General features: G+C 38.6%; 2 protein-coding genes across 11 annotated transcripts; both read right to left on the bottom strand.

Moving 5' to 3' along the window:
* Positions 1-203: 203 nt before the first annotated feature.
* On the bottom strand, positions 204-5,319 carry LOC115739172. 4 transcript variants are annotated; one of them, XM_048270993.1, is made up of 7 exons: positions 5,124-5,319; positions 4,550-4,621; positions 4,376-4,409; positions 2,266-3,823; positions 2,071-2,169; positions 1,596-1,683; positions 204-1,056 (listed from the first exon to the last, which is right to left on the bottom strand). In XM_048270993.1, the coding sequence occupies exons 1-7, from the start codon at positions 5,216-5,218 to the stop codon at positions 1,017-1,019; spliced, it is 1,986 nt and encodes a 661-aa protein (XP_048126950.1). In that variant the 5' UTR covers positions 5,219-5,319; the 3' UTR covers positions 204-1,016. The 4 variants fall into 4 exon arrangements, with proteins under 4 accessions (XP_048126950.1, XP_030528008.1, XP_030528011.1 ...); XM_030672148.2 differs by having other exon boundaries at positions 2,071-3,823; positions 5,124-5,318; XM_030672151.2 differs by lacking the exon at positions 4,376-4,409 and having other exon boundaries at positions 2,071-3,823; positions 5,124-5,318.
* Positions 5,320-6,174: 855 nt separating this feature from the next.
* Positions 6,175-11,486, bottom strand: LOC115739176 (uncharacterized GPI-anchored protein At1g61900). Of its 7 annotated transcripts, none has more exons than XM_030672162.2 (8): positions 11,215-11,486; positions 9,869-9,997; positions 8,932-9,783; positions 8,188-8,433; positions 8,063-8,086; positions 7,549-7,695; positions 7,377-7,424; positions 6,175-6,461 (listed from the first exon to the last, which is right to left on the bottom strand). In XM_030672162.2, the coding sequence occupies exons 2-8, from the start codon at positions 9,900-9,902 to the stop codon at positions 6,388-6,390; spliced, it is 1,425 nt and encodes a 474-aa protein (XP_030528022.1). In that variant the 5' UTR covers positions 9,903-9,997; positions 11,215-11,486; the 3' UTR covers positions 6,175-6,387. The 7 variants fall into 7 exon arrangements, with proteins under 7 accessions (XP_030528022.1, XP_030528025.1, XP_048127362.1 ...); XM_030672165.2 differs by lacking the exon at positions 11,215-11,486 and adding an exon at positions 10,975-11,084; XM_048271405.1 differs by lacking the exon at positions 11,215-11,486 and adding an exon at positions 10,975-11,084 and having other exon boundaries at positions 7,549-7,692.
* Positions 11,487-12,722: the final 1,236 nt, after the last annotated feature.

Raw genomic sequence — 12,722 nt, 5'->3', positions numbered from 1 at the left:
AGTTAGCAGCATTGAGAAGAGTTTAAATTAAAGCTAATGTGGCAAAAATTAGTTGGAGGAGAAGCTTTGTGTGTCAATCAAGACAACGGCCAAGAGTACCCTCCAGACAAAAGGAGAGACAGACAGAATACCATGACATTGAGAGGGATCAATTGCACTATAAAGTCTACAGCGATCAACCAAAGGGCGAGGAAGGGAAAATGAAAGATGAATTTAAATTATACATTCATTCTAATGATATATCTAAAACTTTGTTTCACAATACTTCTTACGAGGGCATACCTTTGCTTGGTAGTTGTTAGTGCTAGGTTGGCTATAAATGATAGATACAGAGTGGGGAAACATTTCCAAAATGGGGCTGCCACGACCTTCGGGGTCAAAGATAACAATATATCACTGTAGAACGATCATCATTTGAACTTCAGGAAACACTGGGACTTGCATTCGCAAACCTACATTCCCTCTCTCAGAACAAATAACCCTATACGCAGAGCTTCTTTTCTATCGCCTCTTGGATAGCAGGAGTTGATTAATTCCTTTTGCCCACATCAACTCAATGGAGGGAGGAAACGTCATGCACAGCTCATGCCAAGGTCGGCTTGATTAGGTGATGCCCACGCAAACAGGCTATGGTTCTCGCAATTGATTTGCCCTTAAAGAGTCATATTGCCAAATAGTTGCTTGACAGAGAAGTTATGTCCACAACGAGGAGACCTATACCTTCCAAGCAGAGCCAATATCCATCCAAATCCATGGCATCAGGATGATTAACTGCTTTGTGATTACCATAGGATTCATTTCATCCATGAGGCATGAGGCCTAGTTGATGTTCTTTCACTGGCCAAACAAGTCATCTTTTGCGTGTCTTCTCATCTTTCCCCAGATAATTCCCCATGGAGGAAAAGTCCTCAACTCCTGCCATATGAGGCAATTAACTATGAAGCTTGATTCAAGCAAGATTCTAGAGTTTACTCGAGGAACTAGGATACGATTCCCTTCCCATTGAGACTAGACCTCTAGGGAAGGCCTGTGAAATCCTTCACTCTTTCCATCACACTGCATGAAAAAGTAAGAGTTTCAACGTAAAAATCCAAGGGGAAACGATAAACTGGACCTCACAGAACTTATCAGCAAAATTTGGGTTAATGAATATCAGAAATGATAGCAATATTTGCAGTGGCCTCACATAACATCAGATTGCAAAGTATGGCACCAGCAGTATTGCCTTATGGAGTGATTCAACAAATCTTCTATTATTCAGATTGATGAGGACAGGGTGAGAGAGGAAGGTAGGAATCATACTCAAGACTGCCAAATCCTCATTTATCATTTCCTATACCATATGAAATATAACTGATAAGGAAAAGAACATATAAAACTATTAGGGGAGATAATTAAACTAGTAGATAGATCGGGAGTGATCTTTCATTTGTTAGATTTGAAAAACTCTCTTGCATCGAACTTTGTAGCAATGGTAACCCCCTGGTACCCCTTTGATGAGTTTTGTCTTCCATATTCAAACGGATAACAAAAAAAAGAAAAATGCACGGAACGTGATTTTGCCAATAAGTGGGATAAGTAAAATTCTGTCATACCTCTTCTTGAGGCATGGAACTAACTTTTCAAGTGCTCTATGGATAACAGAAACTTCTGAGCCCTCATGATGACTAGAATCCTTCCTTTCTGCAGTTGTACAAAAATAGCCATTATCAGTCATTACCACAAACTTCTGCTGACAATCTAAACATGCAAAGCAGTAAATGCCACAAGTAACTTGATGGCCACGAAATTTATTTGATGTCATTCACCAAGTACCTTTTAAAATGATCTTAAGGGTTGCAATGGTTATCCCTGATGACAAATTGACTAACACAAGAAGGCACCTCTACAATGATATAAGTTACTGAAGGGCAATCAATCAATCAGTCACCATTCTTACAACGGAAAAACTAATGTTTTCACAAATATAATTTGACCAAAGTTAGGGAAAAATGACCCTGCTTCAACAGTAAAGCATGAATCCCTTTTCTTCAGTATTGTCTCTCTAAGGATAAAACTCGGTTGGTATACCTTCATGACCTCCAATGGACTGATCACGTCCCAGATAGGAACACTCATTCATTTCTACATTCAAACCTTCTCTTTGTGCAAATTCTTCCAATATATAACCTACAAAATTATAGGCAATTATACTTGTTTCGTCACAAGCTTCCTGGACAGCAAGGTATCGATTTATGCAAGTGCTCGATCTGTTTGAGACATCCCTTTGTTGATTCTTGAGTTCATCATCTTCATCTTTGTATCTCTCGAGAGATTTTGCACGCCCTGTGTTGGGCAACAAAAAAGAGAAGGGACCATCACCATTGGTTTCGGCAGCACCAAAGTTGCCCAATGGCTTTACATTATCTCTATCCATGCCATTCAAGCGTCTAGAACTCTTTGATTCTTGGAATAAAAAGGAGGAACTGCTATACCAAGCAGCAGTGGAGGCTATACTGGGAGAGATATCCGTCTCAGATTTAAGAGCAGCAGCAGCACTGTCAAACACTTTCCTTGGGGTGTGACCAGGAGGACTACCATTAGCCTCAATATCGAATGGAGGCAGGTTGGAGCTATCAGTAATAGACTCTCCAGTACCTTCCACTGGAAACAACGAATCAATGTTGTCAGACCTTCCACTATTTGATATCCTTGTATGTCTCTCGTCTTCATCATCGGAGTTGGCGGCGTCATCACTTTCCTCCAATTCCTCCATATAAGCATCGGTGAAATCTGTATGATACCCAATTTCAGGAAGCAAATCCCAGACATTCTGCTTCATATGGGCACTAACAACCAAAATGCATTCTACTTCTTCTTCAACTTCCTCCTTAGGTAAGGATGGTGCCGTTCGAGAATTCCTGTTAATAAAAGCCAGACATTCCAATAAAGACCTTGGGATCAAATCCAAATCAGAGCATTCAAAAAGATACTCAGTCAAAACGTTCTTGACTGCTGTTCGTAGACGACTCTCTGGGACTTTAGCACTGGGGTCCAATAGTGACTGCAAAACTTTCAGCTCCTGGAATCTAACTTTTGAGTTCAGGAGCCAAAGAGCCTTCACAATCTCATCCTGCAAACTTGTAATTTCTGAAGCAAAGTGGTAGAACTTCATTCCTGTGGAACTTTGAAAGCCTGATGCTAGTTTTAAAGATAATTCTGCTATAGCCATTGCTTTAGCTAGTGGTTCTGGTAGACAATCCCTAGAACCAGGATCCATCAACATGTTTCTACTAGTTTTCCTCACTTTATTGATAAGATCATCTCGGCTCCGTCCACTTTTAAAGGGCCCCAACCGAGGTACTCTCGCCTGTACACGTCTTAGTTTCCTATACATTGCAATCAGAGCTGGTGTAGAGAGTTCCTCAAGTCTACCCAAGAGCTTCAAAGCCGCTGCCCTTTGAAAATGAGATGCAGGAGCCAAATGATTCAGACAGTTTCCTCGGAAATTCCGTGGGTCATTTAGAAGTCGATAGAGCTTCTTAAATGTAACATTATCCCATTGGGTGTTCTTTTCAATATGGCATACTTTACGGACAGTTTCCCTAATAAGTTTCTTCATCTTCCAGCAAGTTTTGTCAAACTCGACAGACCCCCTAGTAACTATCATAGCAAAATGATAAAGGCCCTTATTGGTCATATTATTTAGATGAGGTAGAATTTCCTTTAGCAAATTAGGCATGTCAGACGGTTTAACATTATCTGGAACACCACTGCACCCTTGTTCCATATCATGCGATAAGATAGCTTCTTCAACATGCGTCTTTGCAGTCTCATAGAATATCTGAAAATGATAGACAAGGTAATATTACAGTGGAGATAGTGCCAATGTAAAATTAGGCTGGAATTTGGACTTTCCCGGTTCAAAGCAAATGAAGAGAAGCGACTAATACAGAGGAAGGAAGTGCCAACTCAATTAAGGAACTTGCACTAGCTTTGGAAAAACATATGAATCCTCAGGCATACTTCTAACAAAGGGTGAGTAATTATAAAACCGAAATCGCAGATCTTTCAAGCCAGGTTATGATTAGAAGAAGAACAGAACAACAGGTAGTAGCAATATTAGTAAATAAGACAATAAGAAGAAGAAAGATGCTTTTTTTTTTTCTACCAGAAATTAATGACGGTTGATAACAAATATAAACTGTTGGCACATTCGTGAAACTTCCCTAGTTAAAACCCTTTTCAGGTGCATAAAAGATGTTTTAATAAGTATCTCATTGTCAATGACAGCCCAAAATGCTTATGTACTACTATTTATGCTAGAGAAAAAGAGGAAAATAAGACCAAATACAATCTATCACAATAAATTTGCAATGGTGACATAAGAACTTACATCATCTTCCCTGAGCATTGATTCACGTAGGGCCCTGAAAATGCACCAATAAATTCCTAACGTGAATTTCACGATTTAATATGTATATATGAACACCAAGGAAAAGGGACCATTTTAGAATCTAGCAAAACACTAAAGCAGTGTAGAAGTAGCTTGCACAAAAAGAAAATTTACCGTTTCTTGAAAAACTCTGGCCCTTCTAAATGCTTCAACTCTGACTTGGACAATGGTAAACCTATCAACCACCTACACGCATTTTTAAATAGCACCGTCAACTCACAAAGAGAACATTGCATATCTTATTGGTATTCTGCATCATCGAATTGACCAGAAAACTCGAGAAGCAAGTTGCTGTCCAATTCAAATACAAAAAACACAAAATCTGCTGGGTAAAAGAAACTGAAAAATAGTAGGAAGAACAAGACTTCAAAGGAAGAGAATTTGAGAGAGAAGGCTTCAATTCATTACACTACTTCGATTTCGTCACATCAAAAGCAACTAAAAATCAACTGAAAAAAAAAAGAAAATCAAACAATATCAACAAACTCTCATCTGTCTAACAGAATTCTATCTACAAACTAGTAAATTTCCCAGGCATCAGAAGCTCCAGATTAAACACCCGTCAATCAATCCTCTCCTTTGGGAAAAGATTGCATTGAAGCTAAGATGCGCACAAAAGCCGCGTACCATCGATACGCGTATGCATACGAACAAGAAAGTCAGACAATCATCGCATAAACGAAAGGACCTTCTCTTGAGCGTGAGCTGCTTCTCTTGATGCTTAATTTGCGACAGTATGGATTCGCAGTCCGTGTGGTAGAGACCCAAACCAGCCATGTCCATCGATCGAGATCGAGAGATATTAGGGTTTTGTGGGGGTTTAAGGATAAACGGAAGAGAGGGACGAGTTCGTTGAGCAACGGCTTTGGGAAAAAAATAGGATGCAACTCGGGAAAAACAAAAACGGGGCAAGAGATCCGAGTTCGATTTGGGTCGGGTTAACCCGACGAGGTGAAGGAACTCTTTCTTTTTTTTTGCCCTTTTGTGACTGACTTAAATCAATGGAGATAACCATAATTATCACCCTTCATATCTAGGCATGAATTTTATTTACGAATAATTACACTATTTATGGAACGCCATAGATAAATCAAGTGGCATAATTGAATCACCAAATACGACAATATGTATTCGAAACTCATTCGTACTTTTTCAAGATGTGTTTGTTTTAAGAAAAACTCAAGAATTGAAAAACATTTTTCGAACTCTTACAAAAAAATTCAATAAAAAACATTTTCATTCTCAATAACAATTTATGTTTTATATTTTCGTAATAATGAAAAAATTTTATATTCACTTATTTTTTAAGCAATACAAATAATTATTTTTTAAAAAATATTTTCAAATTTTTATTTTTTTCGTAAAATAAACGCACTCTTAATTATATTTATGCAATGATAATGTGAAGGTTCATAATCACGGATCGGTCAAATTTTGAAAGAAGGGATCATTGTTGAACTTCGGAAAAAAAGAAACTAGCTAAATAGAGTATATTGGTCTGTTGTACCAGTCACCTATTTAAAATTAAATAAATAAGGGGTATAAGAAACCTCAACAGATTTGAATTAAAGATCATTTTATCTTATCAATAACTAAACTTTCTTATAATTCTAATTATTACATTGGATTCGTTAAAGTGAAATCAGGGTGACTGTTAGGAGTGGCCATTCGCTTTTGCCTTTTGTGTGTGATGGGGTCCCCAATCTCTTCTAGGGAGAAAACAGAGAGAAAACAAAGAGAAGGTAAATATGCTAACTCAAGCTCATAGAGATCAGGTACAACCAATCACAAAGAAAAAATGGAGAGAGAGAGAGAGAGAGAGAGAGCAAAAAGAAGAGATGCTATACAAGAGGGCTACTCAAGAACAATATACAGGTAAAAATATGGCCATTCCGTGTTAATTTCCCACATGCCCGGAATTGGGGAAGTGCTCAACCCTCAGCTGGATTTCATCAGCACAAAATTGCACTGAAAAGAAATAATGAAAAAATGGGAATCATCATTTCCAACCCGACACCACGGCATCCTGCACCAAGAAACAAGATGGTAAGCACGTTTCGGCCGATGAATCAGACCGGTAAAGAGGAAGTGTGAAGCTGCTACGAGGACTAACTAGCTATCATTAAAAGGCTACTTGTGCTCTGTAATGTCTCGTACAACTCGTTAACGACACCTTCAAGCAGTTGCATTAACATGGAAAAAGATCTGAATGAAACCAATTTGCATCAAACAATTTAAGCAAACAGGCTGAAATACATTCACAGACAAGGACAGATGAGCAACTTGCTTGAAGATGTGTCGCCTAAAAGAATAGTCGCTCACGAGAAAGTCTTCCAAACTACATCCCTAACGGGGTATGACAGATCATTGTTGAAGCTAAGCAGGCACTACCAAATGCCAAGGGGGTAAGCCATGAACCAGAAAAGAATGGTTAGATTTTCATTAATGAATCCCCCTAACATGCAAAAGCATGGCAGCTGAATGGAAAGTGAGACTTCTTCCAAGAAAGCTCTAGCAATAGTCAGCTTTGAGGGCTCAGCTTTGTAACTGATGAATGTTTCTTCATAAGTGCTGAGAGTAAACCCTAGAGATTAGGATCTGAAGACTCACTGGGAGCTTTGACAGATCCAGAAAGTCCTGTCTGACCTTGACTAATCATTCCTATTTCAAGATAACCGAAAACGTTTTATCCAGAAGAAAAAATGGGAAAGTCGGATCTCTCCAGATACAAACCCATTTCAATCCACCCTGATGAACTCAGTTAACAGCATTGCCAAGCAGAATGCTTTCTCATGTAAGCCACATACGTGGCTTTCACCAAGTTAGATAGGTGAATCTTGTTAGGGATGTGCATTTTATTGACCCCTAACTTCACATATCAGATAAATCAGCAAAACTCAGATTCACATGGGCGAAAACTTTCATGGGTAATGGTGCATACCAGGGTTTTTCATGGTCTCTGAAGTTGGCAATGCAGGCAGTGACATTTCTGCAAGGTCAAACACAACCAATGCAGCCATCAAAACCAAGCATGGGTAGAGAAAAGTAAGATGACAAAAAGAAGGTAAAGAGGGAGAAGAACAAATGATCAACGTGATTAGATATCAGGTTACCGGGAGCACATAGTGAAAGAGATGAAACTGATGACGATGAAGGCCATGGAGCTACAATGTTGTCAGTCAGGTCACATGTGAAGCTGTACCCTGTCGTGTTGTCAAATATCACATCTGCAGGCAAGCTACGCAGTAGGCAACCTGCTACTAAAAGAAAGCAAGATTCCAGTTAATATCTAGGGTCTAAATACATCCATTAGAAGACAATTCAGAATTAAGTTCTTTTCAGCATGCACAGGAATGACATCCACTTCATTTGTGAAGTGTCATTTTCGAATTCCTATTTGCCTTCTCCAACAAAATCAATTCCAGTACTTTATTCGACTAGCCAATAACAATTTATAGCAAGAAAAGATGTAAACCTTGTGCAAGAATTAATGGATTTCCAAAGCTTGAACTTTATAGAGTGAATTACTCGGAAGGTATTTTACATATGAAAAATCATCAAACAAGAAAAAGCAGAGAATTCGAAAAGAAGTTGAGAAAAGGGGACATCAGTGGAGGAAAAACTAACCTTGTTGTCCATATGCTGCGTCCTCTCCAAGTACGTTAGAAATGAGAGGAAATTAAGTCAGTAATTATAAATTATGAATGACAAACAGCCTCAGAAAACATAAAAAGCCATATAAAAAATTCTACCTTGAATACTAAAATCTTTCAAGTCAACGTCACAAAGCTCATATATATTTGTCATGACCCCTCCTTTTCGAAGCATCGAACCGAACACTGTCGCACAAATTATCGCCTGTTTATTTGTAATCAACATCTGTCTCTGAATTCCCGCAATATATGCATTCAGTGAGCTACAACAGGAAGGGCTAGGAGCAGCTACATTACGGCATGAAGTGATTACTTCCGAAGGCTGCTTAAATTGCAAAGGGCATACTGCAAAGAATTTTGACATGAGTGAGCCAAACATTCGAAAGTTACCTCATATCTAATCCCAATGGTGTCTGTAGAGGGTCAGGGGGACTCAAGATCAATAGATGTCAGTCAGAAACTAGCAGAAAATAAACAAGCACATTAGCCCTGTCGGCAAATTGGGTTTAAAAAAGAAACACTGATGTATATACACATATCCGAGCCTTATCATGTAAGGTTCCCATGAAAATGAGCAATAGAAAGTCAGCATAAAACTCCTCTCTCATATCAACATCAATAAAGAGGAGAGGTAACAACAGTTTCCCAGCACACCTATTGTCCATGCATATCCTACCTTATCACACATTCCACCTTTAGCCACCACTGTTTAACTTCGTGGCTCGGAGAGATTATACACAAAGGAAACTGATAAGCAAAAGCCCAGATAACACCACATTGAGCCACAAACAAAAGACCAGAACTGAAATAGTTTATTAGTAGCTGTATGTGGCAACAGAATACCTTTGTTGACCTTGCACGCAGATAATATTCGAAATGCAGTATTTGCGACATCTGATGGAAGCTTTCTTGATATGTAAGAGTATACAACCCCTTTACAGTCATTTAGAACATCAACTCGACTAGAGCCCTGCCCTGCATCTTTATTTTCCATGGACGATTCTCCGCCCGAGATCCTAAGAGCGGCTTCTGCAATTGCAGGCTGGCAGATCGGTCTGCAACATTCTTTAAGAGGATCTACTGTGCTGCAGGCTTCGAGTAGGCTGCTTGAGTTCACCATTTTCTCAAAAGTCATAGCATCATTTACAGGACATGATCCCCCAGTAAGATTTGCTGATTTTATCGAGCAGATTGAAGGTATTGTGGCGTTAGCTCCTCTGCTGGCAAGGATACTCATGATATCAGAAAAACAATCATTTGCGACAGCATTTTGCACCACAAGCTTATCAGAGCTGAAACTGTAAAATCCCTGGAATATGTGGACAAGGCTACTGAACTGTGGACAACATATCACGTTTCCAACAAGCATTGCTATGGGTTGAGAACAATCAGAGGCTGTCTTGCTTAGTATATTGGATATAGCAGAGAAATTTACAGGGCATTTTCCTGTTAGAACCGGCTCATATGCTGTTGGAAAAGTGGGATACATCGGTGGCAAAGACTCATTTGGAAGTGGATATTGTGGAATAACAGCGGGAGATATTTCTATAGGGTAAAAGATGCCGGTGCTAGGGGGACTCGCTAACTCAGACACAGATGCCATATGGGTAGATTCAAATGACATTTCCAATGCTACCACATCTCGGAAGCTGGATAAATAGATGATAAATAATAATAACTGATGGCACATAGAGCCTGCAAAAACAAAATATCAATGTTTTAGATTTATACTGATTAAATGAATACATGGCACAAACTCTGACAACAAACAAAATCATACCCCTAAGAAAATGATAAAATTGAAAATAGCTCATGGGCCCACTATCCCTCTGGCAGCATCAAGTTGCACGAAGATACTTCAAAGATAGTTGTGAATCTCCCAAAATAAGATCCAGTCAAACAACGTCACCTGCAGGCAACAAAAAGTTAAGACCGAGATGTAATTGAGCAGCAGTAAACAAAAATGAGCAAATGTAAGCAAAATGTCACATTTTTAACGGCAATTTTGTATACAGTAAAAACACACAAGCAGATGAAGACAAGTTAAAACTTAATCTTAAACTAAATCCACAGAAAAACTAAGATGAGTGCCATTGTAAGTTTCTCCCATCTCCTTAAGGGTCAGAACCGTACAACTTCCTTTCCCCAATTGACGTTTTCTACGATTAATGATTCAAAATATAAAATTCAAACAATATAGCCTTTCGGTGTTATTGCAAAAAGGAAAAGAAAAATAAACAAAACCAACACGAATTGTTTTGCTCGTTTGAAGCTGGTAAAGTGCATGGTGTCTCCTAAACATGTCAATACACACAGCTAAGTTTGCATAAGTAGTTGGAAATGTACTTTAGCCGAAGAACAAAATTAACCTGCACTTGCTGATGTCAAATGCTGGTCCTATTACCACAAACTCAGATTAAACAAGTTACAATCAGCCACGAATTATACCAGTCTGCCCTCTACTCCAACAAAATAGAGAGAGCTAATCTAACCACTCTCCATTCAACTGTTTTCCATTATCCATTTAAGAACTAAGCAAAGAAATCCCAGACCATCATTTCGCTACAAGAATCACTCATAAAAGTCGAGAGATCACATCAGGACTCGTGACATGAGATCTAGTCATTTTCACTTCCCTAAACTGTCTCACCTACCATATGAACTTAAATGCCTACAGCACAGCACCATAAATGAAAATTCCAATGTCCATCTCTTTTTCAGGAAAAAAAAAAGGGGGGTCTGAATGACCCCAAGGCAAGGAAAGGCAAGGCGAGTTTGCCCACTTAGTGACCGCCTCGGCTTCCGATAACTGAAAAGAATGAAACATTCCATGCATTTTCCTGGAAACAGAACCGAATACAGAGAACTTATGAACAAATGCTTTACATCGTCCAAATTCGCTCGACCCAAAAGCACAACTCAACTGATCTTCACCATGAAATGCTTATACCAAGCTCAGATTAAGCTCAACCATCAGCAAGAACAATAACAATGTTCCCAAGAAAAAAACAAAAATGTGAGCTCATCTCCTCACAGATTCCACCAGCTGTCGGAACAACCAGAAAGCAGAAAACAACTTATACCCTTCCCCATAAGGAAACGAGACCAAAACGAGAGCGAACATACCCGATGACGTAGGACCCATGAAGCATCTCCGGGATCAGAATCAACCGATCTTCCGGGGACTCCTCAAGATCAAGAGCAGCGAAATAGCAAGAAGGGAATTCAGCGGTCCCTTCGTGCTTGATCGATGAAGATAAAGAAGCAAATGGTTACAGCTCGCTCGCGGAAACCCTAACTCGGAGCTAACTCGGAGCTCACTCAGACACAGAGAGAGAGAGAGAGAGAGAGTCAGTGAGATAGTGCGTCTGCTCCGAGACAGGAAGACGATATTATCGGACTGTCTGTCATGTTAAAAGGAGAATTATAATAATACCGCCATTATTATATTTTTATTATTGTTCCCCACCATATCAACTAAATAAAAATAAAAAGTAAAATTAAATACTCCAGTCTCCATCTAAAACGAGCCAATTGCCCCAAAATTCTAATTTGGCTGCCTTAATTAACAATTTCTTTATTCAATTAATCAAAAATTTTAATATAAATAATTATTTATGAATATAAGAAAAATTGTAAAGTTGGGTAGATAAAGTGGAAACTGCAAAGCAGCGTTTAACAACTTTATTTGACCTTTTTGTATCTTCGTTGAAGAAAAAAATAGTAAAAGGAAGGCCTTTTGGACTGGGCTTCAAAAAAGTTTGGTTTCAGACTACTCGTTTCCGCATTTGGGAGATTTGGGACTTTAGGGTTCCGTTTGTTTCGAGCAAAATGAATGATTTGAGAAATAATTTTTTAAAAAATAATTATTTATATCGCTTGTAAAATAAATTAAAAAAATATATTACCATTTGTTCAGGAAAATATTTTTAAAATTGTTCATTTTTTACGAAACAAAAGAGATATGATTAGTGTAAATCCTATTCACAAAATAAATTTGTAAATTTTAATATATGACTGCAAAATAACAAAAGATTTTCGTTGTTCGGTCAAGATCATACATTTATTGCTAGTTTGGTACCGCTCTTCTAGTAGATTAGGTATAATTTGCCCTAATCATGTATAAAGCGAGACTCTGCTTAGTGGGAAGATTCAATCATAAGATTCTTCATTAGTTAGTATAGCAAACATGGAAAAAAGCTAGGCCTTTAGGTGTAGCACCAAATTGTCAATTCCGGGCACTATATTAAGCCGCCTCTATGGGGTTAGTTGCCGACAAGTCATTGGAAACTCCTCAACTACTTCTAACTATTGCCGGGATAAATTTATTGCCTGTGAGGAAGAGGAGCTAGGGTTTCCAAGGAGTGGCCAATTTCAACCCGACTCTTGTGATCGAGCTTGCATGGGAGTTTATTTGATCAAAGATTTGAAAGTTTATCATTTGAAGCGGTCCGTAACGGGTTTTATGTGACTAAAATTTTTATAGGGCTATTCACGAAATGGAGTATGACAATAGCCATAGAAATAGGACGGTTTAAAGGGGGTAAGCGGGATAAAGAGAGAGAATATAAGTCATGGAGGTCTCAAATGTCCCAACTCTAGAAGATTATCTTTAAATTCTCGAATTAATCTTT

Source organism: Rhodamnia argentea, chromosome 10 (genome assembly GCF_020921035.1).
Source record: "Rhodamnia argentea isolate NSW1041297 chromosome 10, ASM2092103v1, whole genome shotgun sequence".
In the NCBI taxonomy this organism is placed as follows: domain Eukaryota; kingdom Viridiplantae; phylum Streptophyta; class Magnoliopsida; order Myrtales; family Myrtaceae; genus Rhodamnia; species Rhodamnia argentea.
Note: the sequence above shows the minus strand (reverse complement) of the source record. Positions and strands in the feature narration are given on the sequence as shown.

What these genes read in the sequence shown, in the direction of transcription:
- LOC115739172 (XM_030672148.2), bottom strand. Translation starts at nt 5,218, where the DNA reads ATGGACATGGCTGGTTTGGGTCTCTACCACACGGACTGCGAATCCATA. An exon ending in CAGCTCACGCTCAAGAGAAG is followed by an intron (nt 4,622 to 5,123) that starts GTCCTTTCGTTT and finishes AAATGCGTGTAG; the next exon opens with GTGGTTGATAGGTTTACCAT. An exon ending in GTCCATTGGAGGTCATGAAG is followed by an intron (nt 1,684 to 2,070) that starts GTATACCAACCG and finishes GTACAACTGCAG; the next exon opens with AAAGGAAGGATTCTAGTCAT.
- LOC115739176 (XM_030672162.2), bottom strand. Translation starts at nt 9,902, where the DNA reads ATGAGCTATTTTCAATTTTATCATTTTCTTAGGG. An exon ending in GAAAGATTTTAGTATTCAAG is followed by an intron (nt 8,087 to 8,187) that starts GTAGAATTTTTT and finishes ACGTACTTGGAG; the next exon opens with AGGACGCAGCATATGGACAA. An exon ending in TCTTTCACTATGTGCTCCCG is followed by an intron (nt 7,425 to 7,548) that starts GTAACCTGATAT and finishes TTGACCTTGCAG; the next exon opens with AAATGTCACTGCCTGCATTG.